Raw genomic sequence first — 16,485 nt, 5'->3', positions numbered from 1 at the left:
AACATTCATACAAGGTCACACTCATATCCTGTTAAAACCACACACCGACAACCCACGATCACAACCATAGAACACAGAAGACCAAAGTGACTGCTGCAAGCGCCATTAACATTTCCATTTTTGGCGGGGCATCATTGTTGTTGTCACCGGAATGTTTATAGTGCATTACCTTATGACCTGTCAGTGACTTGGAGGTTAAATGAAGAGTAACTTTTTTCTCAAGAACCTGGGGCTCGCGCACCATTAGAGGTATCTCTTTAAGGAACGTAGTCCCCTTAATAGGGAAAAAGAATACCATTCTCTGTTGTTCGACTACTGGCTCTCAGTGACGTCAGGGTGCACGATTGCGACGCCTGTGTCTGTGTCGAGCTGACGGGACGAAGGTGGAGCAGACAGTCAACAGTTCTGCGCGGAGTCAGGTCACGTGGTGTCCACCGTGGCGAAGCGCTGCTGACTCTACCGGACCGACCGTCTCTCCGCCCCCGTCCGGCACTCGCCGGTGAGTGAGGTGGAGCCTCGCACCGCGCAATCCCACGCACTTCACTTGGAGCTGCCTGGACCAAGAAGAGGACGGAGATGGCTGGAGCCCGGAGACTTGCCCAGGTAAGAGCGGACTTTCTCCCGGTGACGCAGCACTGTCAGCGGTTTGGACCCGGTGCCTGGCATCCTTGGTACCTCGGACATTGAGCGAGCTTAACATTCAAGAGAACCCGGAAGAGAAGAACCACAAAAGTTGAACGACGTTCTGTTTCTTTAGTACTTTCGCTTTTGATTCCGATGTCATCCCTCCTCCTCCCGGTCCCCAGCAGTATTGCCTTCGTGACTGTGAAGGGTGATACAGATTCTGCCAGCTCGCTATTGTCGGAATATAGTTCCAATCGCCATGTGACGTCGCTGAATTAAGAAAACGAAAGTAGTGATTAACTTGTAGTTAACTGTCCTGGCACTTTCACTTTCCCTGGAGATCACCCAGTCAGAAATGAAAGGACTTAAGTGAGGGACTCTCCATGATCAACAACAACAACAGCATGGCCGGTGGGGATCTGAGGACAAGCTGACTCACAAGAACTTTTATTTCATGATGAAACTTCTCACAAAAGTTCCTACATGCTGAAAGCTGCTTTAATTCCCGGGATGACCTGCCTCATAGCTCCACCCCTGCTGACCCACCACCCTTTTCATCTGTGCAGGAGCTGAAGCACATGAAAAACCAGGAGCCGCTCTTGTTGCACTCCATCAAGGCGGACGAGACCAACCTGTTCACATGGCAGGGCCTGATTCTACCTGTGAGTATCCCGGTCCTGACCTCTCGTGGCTATGTAGCGCCTGAGACCTCTGACCCCTCCACAGACCCAGGCCCCATACAACATGGGAGCTTTCAAAGTGGAGCTCAACTTCCCAGCAGAGTACCCCTTCAAACCTCCAAAGGTCACCTTCAAGACCAAGATCTACCACCCCAACATCGACGAGAAGGGCCAAGTCTGCCTGCCCATCATTAGCCCGGAGCACTGGAAGCCCGCAACCAAAACAGACACCGGTAAGGCTTCACTCTCTCATTAAGAACCAAAGGTGCGACTCAGCAGAACCCTGATCTGGCACTGACACACTGCACGACAGCTGTTGGCTCTGAACCATGGTCTGATTTTTGGTCCCGCAGTGCTCCAGTCTCTGCTGCAAATGGTCAATGAGCCACAAATGGAGCACCCGCTGAGGCCCGAGCTGGCCGAGGAGTATACTAAGGACCGGGCCAAGTTCCTCAAGCATGCAGCAGAGCACACCAAGAAACACAGTGAGCCCAGACCAGAGTGACCGGCCCGCTAGACCTGTTGGCTCAGGCTCCTGATGCAACTTGCTGATTGGCCCGCGCCTCTCCAAGAACATTCCCCCATGAGGCGGACGGGTTCCTGCTCTAATCGGAAATCATTCACTTTCCTTTCCAAGCTCTGGAGCAAAGCACGGAGATCCTGAATCCCTGTACCATCTTATCAGACGCCGTCGCCTCAACTTCCTTGTTGACTTGTTCTGTCTCAGCTTTCAATCTTTGCTTCCTAGACTTTCATTGATCGTAATGTTCAGAACCGGCCCATATGTGCTTGATGCTGTTGTGAGATGTTTATTTCTGTGGTGTTTGATTCTGTCAATAAAGAGACAGGTGGCTCACATAAGCCTAACCATGAAAAAGGTCCAGAAGTGTGCACTGGTACTGGACAGCCTAAGAGAGTGAGCAGAACCGGATCATGACAAGGAAGTCTTGAGAGTGCGGTGCAGGTCAGTACAAAGTTAAAGCAGGCTAGTCAGAATCTAGAGCTTTTATTTTGAAACCAGTGGAGTTCACTTCCAGCCCGGCAGCATCCTCACTTCCTGAACTGGGCAACTGGAGGTGGGATCTTGATGTCCTGACCTTTCTCCAGGCGCTTCTCGCACTCGATCAGGTAGTTGACCCCATCCACCACCAGCTGCACCAGCTCCACCTGTGGACACACGCACTCAGTCCTGGGTCCGGCTCAGAAACAAGGTCACTGTCAGGTCTTTGCTCACCTCGGATTTACCCAGACGATCATTGTTGGAGATGTCAAACGTGTCTCCGGTGGCCGCCGTGTCCACGCCACCGGTGCCCCTCTTCTGCAGGCGCAGGTTGTCCAGGATTTTTGAAAATCTAGGATCCTGCAGGACATGGCGCCGGTCAGTCAACTCTCATCTCCATGAAGACCTGGTGCAGCATGTGCACAACCTGAGCCAACGTTACCTTGCTGAGCTTTGGCAGACGGACATGGACTCCCGCCCGGAGTCCTGTGCCCAGGTTGGACGGGCAGGTCAGGATGTAGCCCAGGTGCTCGTTCCACATGAATTCCCAGCCTCGCTCCTGAATCAGGTGCTCCACCTGCAGGACAGAAAACCATCAGGGCGTGCTCTGGTTCAGGGACAGGACATGCAGTCCTGGACCTGCTTGAGTCCTCTGCAGAACCTCTCAAAGACCCGCTTCATGTTGCCCCCCTTCTCCATGGAGATGACTCGGGTATGGTCCTCCTCGTTCACCCAGATCAGGAACGTCTTCTCATTGTTGTGCCTGTGAACAGGACGACACCTTCACCAGTGCTCTCATCATCTTCCTCAGCTCAGGCATAGCCCCAGACCCCAACTCTCAATGTCGAACCATCAAGGATGTTCTCCTCTGATGGTTGCACAGCTCAAACTACCTGGTCCAGGCTTGTGAGGGTGAGTGCGGTTTCACCCTGCAGGCGGTGTTCTCTATTCTACAACCACAGCATGGTAGTACAGGTTCATCACTACTGGGTCACATGTTTGATCCAGCTGGTGTCGCGGTTAGCACAGGAACTGTTAGCGTAGCTTGTAATGTTCTGGTCTACTGGACTCTTGAGATGGAGGTATGAGGTCCACACAAGCTCACACAGTTGACGTGCACAGACCCTACCAGATCCCCCGGGCGTCTGGCCAGTCCCGGGCCATGAAGGCGCACGTCAACAATGGAGACACGGGCTTGTCAAACAGGAAGTGGTCCTAACAGCGGGGAGGAAGTGGGAGGGGTCAATGAGAGTTCAATGGGAGGCTAACACGGAACAGGGCTGGTTTCTAGGACTCAAACTCATCTCAGGACCCCCTTTGTCTTACCAGATCCCCCTGGCGTCAGGCCAGTCCCGGGCCATGAAGGCCGAGGTCAATAAAGGAGACACGGGCTTGTCGAACAGGAAGTGGTCCTGATGCAGCATGATCGGGTCAAAATAGAAGACATTCCGGGTCAATATGACGCAGGAACCTTCGGGAATCCTGTCACTGATCCTGGTCTTGTGCAGTGGACCCATCTGAACCCTGGACTCACCCACCAGATTTGCCACAGCTTTGGTGACGGAGTGGTGAGAAAACATTTTTTCCTGAATTTAGAGGAAGTAGGAGCAGCAACCCTGATGTGTTCTAAGCTGCTCTACTGGCTGACCACCATCCCAAGCTCACGTCTGAGCTGAAAATCTTGCACTAGCTACGATGGATCAGAAGGCGTGGCACCTCACGGTGGCTGGGAGCCTTCCGTTCGTACAAAATATGTTCTACTTCCTGTCTCGGCAGAACAAGTCGCCTGACTTGCAGGTCAGGTCACATGACACTCACGTCGATCAGCTGCTGCTGCTCTTGCTCTGTCATCTCCCCCAGACTGTAGTAGCGACCCGCCAAGTCTCCTGCCAGGCCGGCCAGTGCCGTCACCACCACCCGCTCTACCTCCCGCCGCTCGGCCCGGCTGCAGGCGGGCGGCAGACTCAGGCCGCGGATGCTGCGGCCAGTTCTGACCCGCGAGGACAGGACGTAGTTCTCGTCGAACATCCCGTGAGTAAGCTGCAGGAGATAAGAGTGCGTCAGCCGCTGTGAGAGCATCAGACCTGTAAGGGGCAGCACCTTGGAGGAGTCCAGGTCGGTGGGGTGGTTCATGGTTCTGGGGTCATAGCCGTTGTGACGGTCCTTGATGACTGGGTCGAAGAGGTCAGCGAAGACCTGCAGGGACAAGCATCAGTGTCAGGTGTGGAGCGGCACGACGACCTCTGACCTCTGACCTGATAGCTCTCCTCGTCTCCGGCCACGCAGCCCACCGTCTTGATGAACGGGTGTCCCGGGTTGTCCACTCCGGTCTGGATGCACTGGTCCAGGGTCCAGTTGTTGGGGGTCAACTTGTCCCTCAGCTGGGCGTAGATAGCCGGGGTCAGAGCGGAAGCCATGCAGTTGTTGTGTTTACGTAGGTCTGGGAAGTCGGCGCTGTGGGTTGTTGATGACATCATTGTGAGGCGCCATTGCCACAGTGATGTGTGTAGCTGCGTCACCGTCACAGTCTCACCTCGGGGGATACAGCTTCCTTTTGGAGTCAGCAGCCAGCGGGCTGCCGTCGCTCAGCAGGAAGCCTGTCGCCATGGTGCCCACTCCCAGGCTGGCCAGCAGAGCGGCGGTGTGACGGCCGGAGATCAAACGGGAGGCCATGGTTCCTCTGGTGGACTGGACTTTGTTTCTGGGTCAAAGAATCTAGGGACAGATTGTTTTTGTGAATTCATCTTCACCTTGGACCAGAACTTGGACCTGGGTCTTTAGCTGGACCTAGGTCTTGACTTGGACCTGGATCTAGACCTGTACTGGTGGTTAGTAGTGGACCTGTGTCTTGGCGTGTACCTGTGTATAGACCTGGATGTGTGACAAGATCTGTGCCTGAATCTTGACCTGAAACTGAGTTTAGATCTGGAACCACATAAAGAATTGGCTCCAGAACTGGGAGTCTTCCTTTCACGTCTCACTGGTGAAGATTATCACCTCGGTCCGTGACCTTTGACATCTCTAACCCAGTGATATTGGCGCTCACCTGAACCTCAACAAGATTATGCAAGGATGGTGGCGACATGTGGGCTGAGCCTCTTAACATGTCGGCCACGTGACCGCAAAGTCCAGAGGTCATGACCCCAAACTTTCAATCGGATGAGGTGACTGCAGAAAGGTGATGTCATAAATGGTCGACAGTGTCTGGGTCTCTGTGGTGTGTGTGTGCGCGTCAATGACAGGATTATTTATAGCAAGTGCCAATGTGCTGGGAGCACCAGTCCTGGCTCAGACCACCGGAACATTCTGGCCCAACCACGTGTGGCCCAAAGAGGACGGAGACTGAGAACAAACACAACCCACCTTAAATGTCGCACTCTGATGTGAATAATCTGACTGAGAGCTCAAATGTCAGAGAGAAGCTGTAGACGTCATGTGATCAACCTTCGAGATTAAACCCCCTCGACCCGTGACCTTTGCACACCGCAGGAAGGAGAGACAGACCGGCAGACAAATGACCTCTCGAGAGGACACACCAAGCTCACTCACCGTAATCTCACTCTGGCTAGCACTAGACATTATTTGACCGAGTACCATCATCATGACCATCATCATCATCATCATCACCACCCAGAACCATCAGAAGTGGACCAGTGCCTCAGGCAACAGAAGCCTGTGCTCCAGAGATTATGGTAATCCAGCCCCACTCAGATTAGATAGAAGACGAAGAAGACAACGTACCTGAGTTGCTGACGGCTGCTCGCACTGAAGCTCACGCTTCGCTCCTGGTCCCTCACTTCTCCACAGCTCCTCCTCCTGCAGAGGGATCAGAACCAGCCACCAATAAGAAAGAGGAGGGCCAGCAGGGGGCGGGTCACCCTGACCTCCACAGACACACTCCAGCACCACTGCAAGACATCGGCACCACAACGTTCAAGTACATGCACACTCTCACACATAAACACACACCTTTGTCTTTCTATCCTTGTAAGGACCTCTCATTGTCATAACCCTTTCCCCAGCCTCTCCCCCTAAACCTAAGCATCTAAACCACACAGCAAACCTTAACTAGGACTCTGAACCCAATTGAAAGTCAGTTATTTTGAAGTTCCTCAAATTGAGGCTTATCTAATCGTCGAAACCCAGCGTTGTCCCCAGTTGGTAGACTGTCCCCTATCTACTCTGTTCCACTCTGTTATGTGTTCTAAAAAATGTCCCACATTTTGTGTTAACACAAACACTCATGCAGGCTCACTTCTTTTAGGACTTTTATTTGAAACGTAACGAAGTGAAATTTAGGAACTCAACACGAACGGTAGAAAACGTTTCCACAAATATTTCTGATGTTTCCGACAAACAAGAGACACAGACAACAAACAGGTAGCAGAAGCCTGTGACAACAAAAGCCTGAGCAACTTTACAAGTGCACATTCTACTGTTCTAAAACACCCAGAGTCCACTGGCGAGTCGACGAGTCACCACACTCAACTCGCCTCCCAAACAGTTTCAAGGGAAAGTGTAAACAAGAAGACAAGCGTCGGCGCTGCATGAGATGTCATCGCTGAGTGCCAGGTCCGACCTGGCAGACCACTGAGGAACGTGTCTTCAGTTGGTGGCGCCGGCAACAGTTTTGGCAAGGTCGTTTGAGGTCACTTCCACCATTGCACGTTGACAGACCAGAGAGAAGCTCTGAGTGGTGGACAAAGGTTGGTGTGAGGTTCCCGGTCCAGAAGGAGAATGCAGCAGCGGGGGACCACTAGAGGGTGACTCCTCAAGAGTGGCTGCAGTTCCACCTCCAGGAGGTGCCACAAATCCTCACAGGAAAAACGAATGCTTAAATAAATCTGGGTGGAAGAGTGGCAGTGGCCAGTGGGTTGGCTCTGGATTGGACCTTGGGGGGAAGGCACCAAAGACCCGAGCTTGTCAACCGGGCGGGACTCGGGGCTCCAGCTTCAGGGACAGCTCGTACAAAGTGTCTTCATCCATCACCAGACTTTTGTCCAGCAGGAACTGGGTCACCTGCAGAACACAGGGTGTTCAACATTAGTGGACGGAAATTCATGAGGACTGGCACCAGTGTCGGGCAGAACCTTGGGCTGGTGCTCAATCCGGTACGGAGCTTGCTGGAACTGCCGGATCTCCCTGATGATGTGAGAGATCTGAAAAACAGAGAGCTGCAGGTCAGTTGGAGAGAGCGAGTGAGACTGAGAGAGAGAGACAAAAAGAGAGAGAGTCTGCCCTTTGGTAAATGTCATGTCTGACTGAACGCAATTTCGACAGTTCTGACTGAGCGCAACTTCGACTCGATTCTTGAACGTGGAGGATGTGACATTGGTCACATGAGTCTGAAAAAGACTCACCATCCTCATCTTGGAGAAGTTGACTAGACCTTCCTCTGTGAAGTTGGGCGTGCCCTCTTCAATGAAGGCCAGGTCAGTCAGGTACATGCCCAGGTACGGGACGCACGGAGGGTTGCAGCTGGAATACACGCACACACACACACACACACACACATATATATGCAGGTGAGTGATGTGGGCGGAGCTGTGGTCACACACTGTCCCGGAGTCTCCTACTTCTTCAGGGTCTCCCTCAGGTTCTTGAACCTTCCCTCAGAGGAGACGGTCTTCTGCAGCCGGTCCATCAGCGCCTTGGTCTAGACAACACAAGAGTCGCTTAGAACGTTGCCATGGTGACCTGAGCTTGGTAGCTCGCACCTGCTTGCACACTTTGGCCCAGGTCTTCTTCAGCCTGTAGACGGCGCTGCGGTTGAGCGCTGACGTGATCTCCAGCACGCCATTGTAGTTGTTGAGGCAGCGGCAGATGTCGGCCACCGCCAGCCACTTCTCGATGGACCCGGCCCGCGAGCCCACTTCCATGTGAGCCATGATCTGCGACGCAACCAGGTTGCTCATCTGTGGACGAGTCACATGACCTGTCAGGCCTGCAGCAGAGCTTGGACAGCAAACGGGACGGAGACTCACGTTGTTGAAGTGTTGGCTCGTCTTCATGATGAACGGGGTCCGCTCGGTCTTGTCCACCTTCATCCAGCCCTGGCCTAGGAACTCTCTGCAACACATGCACACACAGCGGGTCACCACTGGGTGGCGCAGTGCTCACGATCAGGCTTCCAAGGTGGCTGTTAAAGTGCTGTGGAATCACTTCAATATGGCTGTCACAATGTGACTCCTGAGTCTCAGTCATAGTCAGACAAGGTTTCACCTGAGAGCTCTTTATGTACCATTCAATGAACTTCGATGACCTTGTGGAGGTCACTGAAGGTTACACAAGTGACGGCAGAACCTTGGCAGGGACTCACTCGTATGGGATGCTGCGGAAGACGATGTGGTCCAGGAGAGTGATCTGCTCGGCCAGCTCCATCGCTGACAGAGACTCGAAACACTCAGCTTTCGGGCTATCAGCCTGAATACACACACACACACACAGACCTGTGAGTTGTGCCAGACAGATACAAGGAGGAACTCAACTGCAGGTCGAAGACTTACCACGATGAAGTGAAGCAGTGGACAGTTTTTCTGTCACCAACAGGAGGCAAGACATCTGTTAGTGTGTGCCTCTGGTTTAGCTATACTTGCGAGGACATTTTGCTTTGTAGGGCCATTCTGCCAGGCCCCACAAGATTAAGCCTCAATTTGAGAATTGAAACTTAAAAATATCTGGGTCGGGTTAAGGTTAGCCATGTGTTTTGGTTAAGCATAAGTGGTGAGAGGCTGGGGAAAGGGTGATTGCAATGACAGGTCCTCACAAGGCTAGAGATACAAACGTGTGCTGCATACCAACTGCAAAATGTCTTCTATTCTCAGCTGTGTGTCGTCTTGATCCTCCTGGGAAAGAGCACTGAGGAGACACACATACACTCCTCATGCACGGTTCAGAGGGTCAGGGAATCGAACCCGTGACTCACTTCAGAATGTTGCTTGTGGCCTTCCTTTCTTGAGGCAGAAGATCTGGGTCCTTCAAAACCTCCTCCAGAAGACAGATGACGCCCAGCTTCAGCTCTGTGTTCATCTCGAAGTCCTGGAGAGAGAAGAGAGCACTGACCCACCGCCTTCACCTCCACTGCTCTGTTCAGGGCAACGAGCCGTCCACCATGCTTCGCCCTCATTATTCGAGACTTTTGCCTTCAAGGTGTCTTCTTCCTTAACAACCTCACCAGTGACCTCACTTCCAGCCACACTTGGGAGGTCTAGCTGTGCCAGATGGCCACTCCCCCACCCACAGGAGGAGGAACGTTGAAAGGAAGGTGGTGAGCAATGGCTGGACCGACGAATGGCAGGACGCCAGAAACTCTCATCTCCAGAGACCAGAACCCTCCGACCTCACAGAACCAAGGTCGCCCCAGTGACATCAAACCTGGCATCAAAGAACGGACTAGGGCCCCTCGGAGTGTCCTGCCTGGCTTCAGGTTCGATCTATCCTCCATCAGAGCAGACGATCGTCTATCCACCCCAGCACATACCTCACCTGCGAGTGTTTGGAGACCCAGTGTCGCAGCACGTTGAGGACTCGGTTGGTCGCTGCCCTGCGGATGATGAACTCTTTATCGCAGGTCTTGTCCGAGTTACTGAATGCTGAAAACACAAAGACGACATTAAACAAAGAAAGGTTAGCGTGTACCACTTCAGAAGCCTGCCAAACTCACTCTGTGAGCTGCCGTGTCCCGCAGCCGCCGTGGCGATCGCAAACGCAGACGCCGGTGACATGGTGCAGCGAGAGTTCTCCCCAGGCGTGACTGAAGGAGGACGACACTTTAGTCTCCGTGAGACAGAGTGAGTGGGTGTGCAGTACCTCCTGACTGTCGGTAGCGCAGGTGTCTGGGAGTAGATGGTGAGCGACAGGGAGACAGGTCACCTGATTCACTGGTGGGGGGAGTCTCAGGAATAAACTTGTCCAGGGAAACTGACTCCAGAACAGCTGCGGGTCGAGAACGATAGTCATGTTGACAGCAAGTCTGAGAAATGCCCTCATGTGGTTGGTGAGATGCAACATTACAAAGATGATTGCATTTATTTCTGCTGGCGAAGGGTGCAAGTCTCAGGCACTCAGTGTGGACCCTCATTTTAGAGAGTCATGGACTTGGTCCATCCGCCGGTCAGTCCACCGGCAACCTCATGTGCAGGCTTCAAAGGATCACCCATCGTTCTGTGGTGCCGGTACACCCGAGCCCTCACTGAGGGGTCACGTGGTCCACCAGCTCCCTAAGTCTTCGGTCCACAGACAGGTTTGCTCCGTTCCTCATCTTTCGGGATCAGTGTTCTGCCCGAGGGTTGGGAGGACCACCAGAAGTGTGACTACAAAACCTCGGTCTTGACTTGCTTCAAAGAACAAATCTGACATTGCAAAGCTGGCTGGTGTTGTTTCTATGCTGCTGGGGGTTGTTCGGGGAGGGAGTCCACCTTCAAAGTGTGTAATAGTAAGTCCTACCCCGGCGGATGCTGCGCCTCAGCTTCCCGCAGAAGGCGTCGATGCGAGGAAGGTCACCACTGATATCATCCCCAGCAGGAGGACAGAGCTCAGGGGAACTGGGACCGCGACTGAGGTCCAGGGGGGCCTTGGTCATAGTTGGGGGCGGGGAGGACTGGGGAAGGCTGGGAGAGCGTGTGGCAGTAGGCGGAGGGGAGGAGAAGCCGGACGGGGGTCTGGTGGAACCTGGAGGCGGAGAAGAAATGGAGGGGCAGTGGCTGGACGTGGGAGAGCTGGCAGCAGACGAGGACGGAGTGGCAGACAGATCCAAGACTCCCACTTTGGAGCTGATTGGGGAGCTCAGGGAGAGTTTGCGGGAATGCACTGGGGAGGAGGTGCGAGATGGGATGGAGAGCGGAGGAGGGGAGGAAAATTTTCGGAGAAGCCTAGGAGACTTGTTGTTCAAGGGGTCCGTCCCCCACGAGCTCTGGTTGGTGGCAAAGAAGAGCTCCAACGACCTGAGGGATATGAACAAACGTCTGAAGACCAGAGAATCTCACTGGTGCCAAGAGTTTGGGCTATGTTTACTTGGACTGATCCAGAGCCAGTTGAGTGATCTTCAGACTGTAGTCAGGACACAGAGACATGATGGACAGACGGTCACATGACAGCTGCTCAATCCTAGACAGTAGAGGAGAGCAGTGCCGGAGCCATGGAGGTGAAGCCGTGGGAGATGAGGTGGAGAATGACACACAAGTGAGGACACATGGTAAATGATGAAGAATGAGCAGACAAATATTGGAGTCCAGCAGAGAACCTGAGGAGTAAGGGTCCAGTACCTGCTGGGAGGGATGGAGGGGACACAACAGATCTCAATAGATTGGGGGACGGCAGCGACACGAGTCCCGTCCCAGGAGGGGGTGTTGGTAAAGAGAGTCTAAACCTGACCTGGACTGAGGCAAAGGGAGTCCAGTACCTGACAGGGATGGAGGTAAAAGGCTTCTTGTAGATGTCAGCCAGCTTGTCGATGACAACGGCAGCGGTGGTGAAGATTCTGTAGGTGTGCAGGAAGGTGTTGAGGAAGTCGATGGACAGGAAGCGCAGGTCCGTCAGGCGCTCCAGCAGGCGCTCCACGCTGGCATACCGGATCTGTGGCACCTTGCAGGAGTTCAGCGTCTTGCTGAAGCAGATATCCACGTCGTCTCTATGCAGACGAGCATCTGACCTTGAGGAAGACCCAAGTTCACTGGTGACTCTCTGAACCTGAGGCCGGAAGGCCGAAATGTGGATGCCTCTTACTTGATCATGTGCGGCACAGAAACTGTAGAATTCTCTTCAAACACACTGGTCATCAGACCGTTGCACCTGATGTTATCGATGCACTGCAACACAGAGGAGGACCAACAGGACATGGCTGGTTGAGCTATCAGGGTTCCATGTGTCCATTTTGGGACGTGCAGTACCTGACTGATGTCGCTGGTCCAGGCGGCCTTCTCCTGGCGTGACGGGGCCAGCAGTACCACGCAAAAGGACTGACCGTCCGGAGGCTCCACCACAATTTTAAACTCCAGGTGGTTCAACCCTTGTCCTGCGGCATTGTCTGGAAATGTGAGACGGTGAAAAGGCTGAAGAGGTATCCAACTCTAGTCCAGAACGGTGACAAGTCTCACAGTCTTCGTCGCTGGCGTCCAGTTCTTCGATCAGCGTGCACTCTATCAGACTCAGCGTGCCTCCTTGCTGCTTGCCAGAAGACACCTTTGTTGGGAGGGCTCTGGGGCAAGGGCAACATCATCACGCTCACCTTCAGCAGGTGAAGTTTCCCACCGGACGTCCGCGTGCAGATCAGGAAATGTTTGGTGAACAGGAAGCACTGGCGCTCCCCTTCCTTCCGGAGCGACAGCGCACCCAGTCGCACCTTGCTGAGCATGCCCCGCTCGCTGCTGGATGGCAGCTGGATCAGAGAACCTGCAGGAGCAACAGATACACGATTACCTCGAGCCACCTCCGACCACCACGTGTCTCACCTTGTCTGACGAAGGTCTGGCTGGTGTCCAGCAGGATGTCGCACCCCTCCACGATCATCCTCTCAATGGCTAAGTTTTTCCTGATGTTCTCAGTGTCGCTGACCTCATCGTGCATCATCCTGACAAAGAAGTCATTCTCATCACACCACCACCACCACCATCTTATCCTTCCTCCGCAGACTCACTTGGACAGCTCTTCCAGTTTGGACTTGGCAAACTCCAGACTCTTGCGCTCCACATGCTCATGTGGCGTGTGAGCTAGCAGCTCATGCAGTGTGATAATGTAGCGAGGAATCTGGTGTTGACGTAGAAAAGGAGGAAACTGGAGGCAATTGAAGACTGACCAGAATGACCTGCAAATGACTTTCCTTACCTGGAACATGGGGTACGTGAGGAAGGTCTCCAGCATCCGACCCTCACAGGCGGCATTGGACTCGTACTGTTTGAGCAGCTTATCAAAGTCTCGGTTCTGTTTGCAGTTGGCCAGCACCTGCAGACTATACTGATGGTTCCTCACAAACTCCTGGTAGATGTTGAGCATCGGCAGCAGGATGTCGAACAGGTCGGCTGCGGGTAGAGAGTCTAATGAAACCTGGGACATCTGAAACCACATGGTCACCAACTAACTCACCCAGAACCAGCGTGGGCCAGTTAGCAATGCGAGCCTTCAGTCCTTGGTGGAAGATCTCGTGCAAGAACATGATGGTCTCGCTGCAGGGAAGACCTGCAGGTTAGCATCGGGACAGAGCTCTGGTGAACGTTCGCTCTTCTACCTGTTGAGGAAGATGCTGCTGACGTCGTCGTGACTGATGGGCGGCTTCTTAGAGCTGGCGGCCATTCTGAGTGGCCGCAGGAAGCAATTGACCAGGATGGACAGCTGGTGGACGTACTCTGTCTCAGCCTCCACCATGTTGAAGACGATCTGGTTCCTCTTCCTCATGCTCTCAGCGTGCGGCGAGCAGATGTAGTCCTGTACGATGATCTTCCACTTCCTCCTACAGAGCCAGCCACGCATGAAGCTCTGGACCTGGACCACGGCACACTGGTCACCACAACGGCTCTGCTCGCCCCATTGTGAGGTGCTCACCTTCTTGATCTTCTTAATGTCAGGGTCTTCTTCGTCCTGGTTGTTCTGCAGTGGCCACAGTCGTTCTTTGGTTTTGTTCAGGAGGAGAATCTGCCATGGCAAGGACACGCAGGTCAGTCAGGACGGAGGGAGGGAGGCGTGTGCAGGGGTCTCACCTCTGCCTTCAGCCTCTCAATCTCGGTGTCCTGGTCCTCCAGCTGAGTCCGGAGCTGGTTGGCTGCGATCTTCTCTGTCTCCATGATCTGGACCAGGTGAATGTACTTCTGCATCAGGATCTCACGCTCGATGATGATGTCGGAGTAGCTGAGGAGGAAGAGGCAGAGGCACCATCCTAATATTATTATTATCATCATCATAACCCACATCTTCATCATCATCACCTACACTATCTTCATCATCATCATCATCACCTACACTATCTTCATCATCATCATCATCATCTATGCTATCTTCATCATCATCATCATCACCTACATTATCTTCATCATCACCTACATTATCGTCATCATCATCATCATCATCACCTACATTATCTTCATCATCATCACCATCATCACCTACACTATCTTCATCATCATCATCATCATCATCATCACCTACACTATCTTCATCATCATCATCATCATCACCTACATTATCTTCATCATCATCATCATGATCACCTACATTATCTTCATCATCATCATCACCTACATTATCTTCATCATCATCATCATCATCATCACCTACATTATCTTCATCATCATCACCATCATCACCTACACTATCTTCATCATCATCATCATCATCATCACCGACACTATCTTCATCATCATCATGATCACCTACATTATCTTCATCATCATCACCTAGATTATCTTCATCATCATCATCATCATCTACATTATCTTCATCATGATCACCTACATTATCTTCATCATCATCATCATCACCTACAGTATCTTCATCATCATCATCATCATCATCACCTACATTATCTTCATCATCATTATCACCTAGATTATCTTCATCATCATCATCATCATCACCTACATTATCATCATCATCATCACCTACAGTATCTTCATCATCATCATCATCATCATCTACATTATCTTCATCATCATCATCATCATCACAACACTATCTTCATCATCATCATCATCATCACCTACACTATCTTCATCATCATCATCATGATCACCTACATTATCTTCATCATCATCATCATCATCATCACCTACACTATCTTCATCATCATCATCATCATCATTATCACCTACACTATCTTCATCATCATCATGATCACCTACATTATCTTCATCATCATCATCACCTACAGTATCTTCTTCATCATCATCATCATCATCACCTACATTATCTTCATCATCATCATCATCACCTACACTATCTTCATCATCATCACCTACACTATCTTCATCATCATCATCATCACCTAGATTATCTTCATCATCATCACCTAGATTATCTTCATCATCATCATCATCACCTAGATTATCTTCATCATCATCACCTACACTATCTTCATCATCATCATCACCTACATTATCTTCTTCATCATCATCATCATCATCATCATCATCACCTACATTATCTTCATCATCATCACCTACACTATCTTCATCATCATCATCATCATCATCACCATCTTCATCATCATCACCTACACTATCTTCATCATTATCATCACCATCACCTACATTATCTTCATCATCATCACCTACACTATCTTCATCATCATCATCATGACCTACATCATCTTCATCATCATCATCACCTACACTATCTTCATCATCATCATCATCACCTACACTATCTTCATCATCATCATCATCATGACCTACATCATCTTCATCATCATCATCACCTACACTATCTTCATCATCTTCATCATCATCATCATCACCTACACTATCTTCATCATCTTCATCATCATGATCACCTACATTATCTTCATCATCATCTACACTATCTTCATCATCATCATCATCACCTAGATTATCTTCATCATCATCATCATACCTACATTATCTTCATCATCATCATCATCATCATCATCATCATCATCATCATACCTACATTATCTTCATCATCATCATCATCATCACCTACATTATCTCCACCATCATCATCATCATCACCTACATTATCTTCATCATCATCATCATCATCGTCACCTACACTATCTTCATCATCATCATCGTTATCATCATCATCATCACCTACATTATCTTCATCATCATCATCATTACCTACATTATTTTCATCATCATCATCATCATCATCACCTACATTATCTTCATCATCTATGCTATCTTCATCATCATCATCATCACCTACATTATCTTCATCATCTATGCTATCTTCATCATCATCATCATCACCTACATTATCTTCATCATCATCATCATCATCATCACCTACACTATCTTCATCATCATCATCGTCATCATCATCATCATCACCTACATTATCTTCATCATCATCATCATTACCTACATTATTTTCATCATCATCATCATCACCTACATTATCTTCATCATCATCATCATTACCTACATTATTTTCATCATCATCATCATCATCATCACCTACATTATCTTCATCATCATCATCATCACCTACACTATCTTCATCATCATCATC

At 50.9% G+C, this 16,485-nt stretch overlaps 3 protein-coding genes across 7 annotated transcripts in view; 1 reads left to right on the top strand and 2 right to left on the bottom strand.

The window, feature by feature from the left end:
- The first annotated feature begins 268 nt into the window (after positions 1–268).
- On the top strand, positions 269–2,193 carry LOC128764293 (ubiquitin-conjugating enzyme E2 L3-like). Its single transcript, XM_053873962.1, has 4 exons — positions 269–603; positions 1,191–1,286; positions 1,351–1,537; positions 1,658–2,193. Exons 1-4 carry the CDS (start codon positions 577–579, stop codon positions 1,807–1,809), a joined length of 462 nt encoding a protein of 153 aa, XP_053729937.1. The 5' UTR covers positions 269–576; the 3' UTR covers positions 1,810–2,193.
- Positions 2,194–2,294: 101 nt separating this feature from the next.
- Positions 2,295–6,108, bottom strand: ckmt2a (creatine kinase, mitochondrial 2a (sarcomeric)). 4 transcript variants are annotated; one of them, XM_053873946.1, is made up of 10 exons: positions 6,046–6,108; positions 4,838–5,019; positions 4,560–4,758; positions 4,405–4,500; positions 4,123–4,344; positions 3,631–3,716; positions 2,944–3,067; positions 2,747–2,881; positions 2,539–2,664; positions 2,295–2,471 (listed from the first exon to the last, which is right to left on the bottom strand). In XM_053873946.1, exons 2-10 carry the CDS (start codon positions 4,975–4,977, stop codon positions 2,355–2,357), a joined length of 1,245 nt encoding a protein of 414 aa, XP_053729921.1. In that variant the 5' UTR covers positions 4,978–5,019; positions 6,046–6,108; the 3' UTR covers positions 2,295–2,354. The 4 variants fall into 4 exon arrangements, with proteins under 4 accessions (XP_053729921.1, XP_053729922.1, XP_053729919.1 ...); XM_053873947.1 differs by lacking the exon at positions 3,631–3,716 and adding an exon at positions 3,434–3,519; XM_053873944.1 differs by having other exon boundaries at positions 4,123–4,500.
- A 265-nt stretch (positions 6,109–6,373) lies between these two features.
- rasgrf2a (Ras protein-specific guanine nucleotide-releasing factor 2a) overlaps positions 6,374–16,485 on the bottom strand; it is a 15,470-nt gene continuing 5,358 nt past the window's right edge. The window contains exons 3-29 of one of the 2 annotated variants that reach the window (XM_053873932.1): positions 13,995–14,142; positions 13,840–13,929; positions 13,526–13,779; positions 13,384–13,463; positions 13,126–13,319; positions 12,938–13,047; positions 12,753–12,871; positions 12,530–12,693; positions 12,399–12,465; positions 12,192–12,328; positions 12,028–12,110; positions 11,705–11,953; positions 11,317–11,409; positions 10,750–11,246; positions 10,114–10,239; positions 9,968–10,057; positions 9,790–9,896; positions 9,230–9,342; positions 9,102–9,162; positions 8,811–8,840; positions 8,624–8,727; positions 8,289–8,373; positions 8,022–8,219; positions 7,881–7,960; positions 7,665–7,782; positions 7,395–7,463; positions 6,374–7,323 (exon numbers count right to left, since the gene is read on the bottom strand). In XM_053873932.1, coding sequence (XP_053729907.1) covers positions 7,228–7,323; positions 7,395–7,463; positions 7,665–7,782; positions 7,881–7,960; positions 8,022–8,219; positions 8,289–8,373; positions 8,624–8,727; positions 8,811–8,840; positions 9,102–9,162; positions 9,230–9,342; positions 9,790–9,896; positions 9,968–10,057; positions 10,114–10,239; positions 10,750–11,246; positions 11,317–11,409; positions 11,705–11,953; positions 12,028–12,110; positions 12,192–12,328; positions 12,399–12,465; positions 12,530–12,693; positions 12,753–12,871; positions 12,938–13,047; positions 13,126–13,319; positions 13,384–13,463; positions 13,526–13,779; positions 13,840–13,929; positions 13,995–14,142 — 3,562 coding nt within the window. In that variant the 3' untranslated portion in view covers positions 6,374–7,227. The remainder of the gene's footprint in view (positions 7,324–7,394; positions 7,464–7,664; positions 7,783–7,880; positions 7,961–8,021; positions 8,220–8,288; positions 8,374–8,623; positions 8,728–8,810; positions 8,841–9,101; positions 9,163–9,229; positions 9,343–9,789; positions 9,897–9,967; positions 10,058–10,113; positions 10,240–10,749; positions 11,247–11,316; positions 11,410–11,704; positions 11,954–12,027; positions 12,111–12,191; positions 12,329–12,398; positions 12,466–12,529; positions 12,694–12,752; positions 12,872–12,937; positions 13,048–13,125; positions 13,320–13,383; positions 13,464–13,525; positions 13,780–13,839; positions 13,930–13,994; positions 14,143–16,485) is intronic. The other variant, XM_053873931.1, reaches the window with a different exon arrangement.

Source organism: Synchiropus splendidus, chromosome 8, assembly GCF_027744825.2.
Source record: "Synchiropus splendidus isolate RoL2022-P1 chromosome 8, RoL_Sspl_1.0, whole genome shotgun sequence".
Taxonomy (NCBI): Eukaryota; Metazoa; Chordata; class Actinopteri; order Syngnathiformes; family Callionymidae; genus Synchiropus; species Synchiropus splendidus.
Note: the sequence above shows the minus strand (reverse complement) of the source record. Positions and strands in the feature narration are given on the sequence as shown.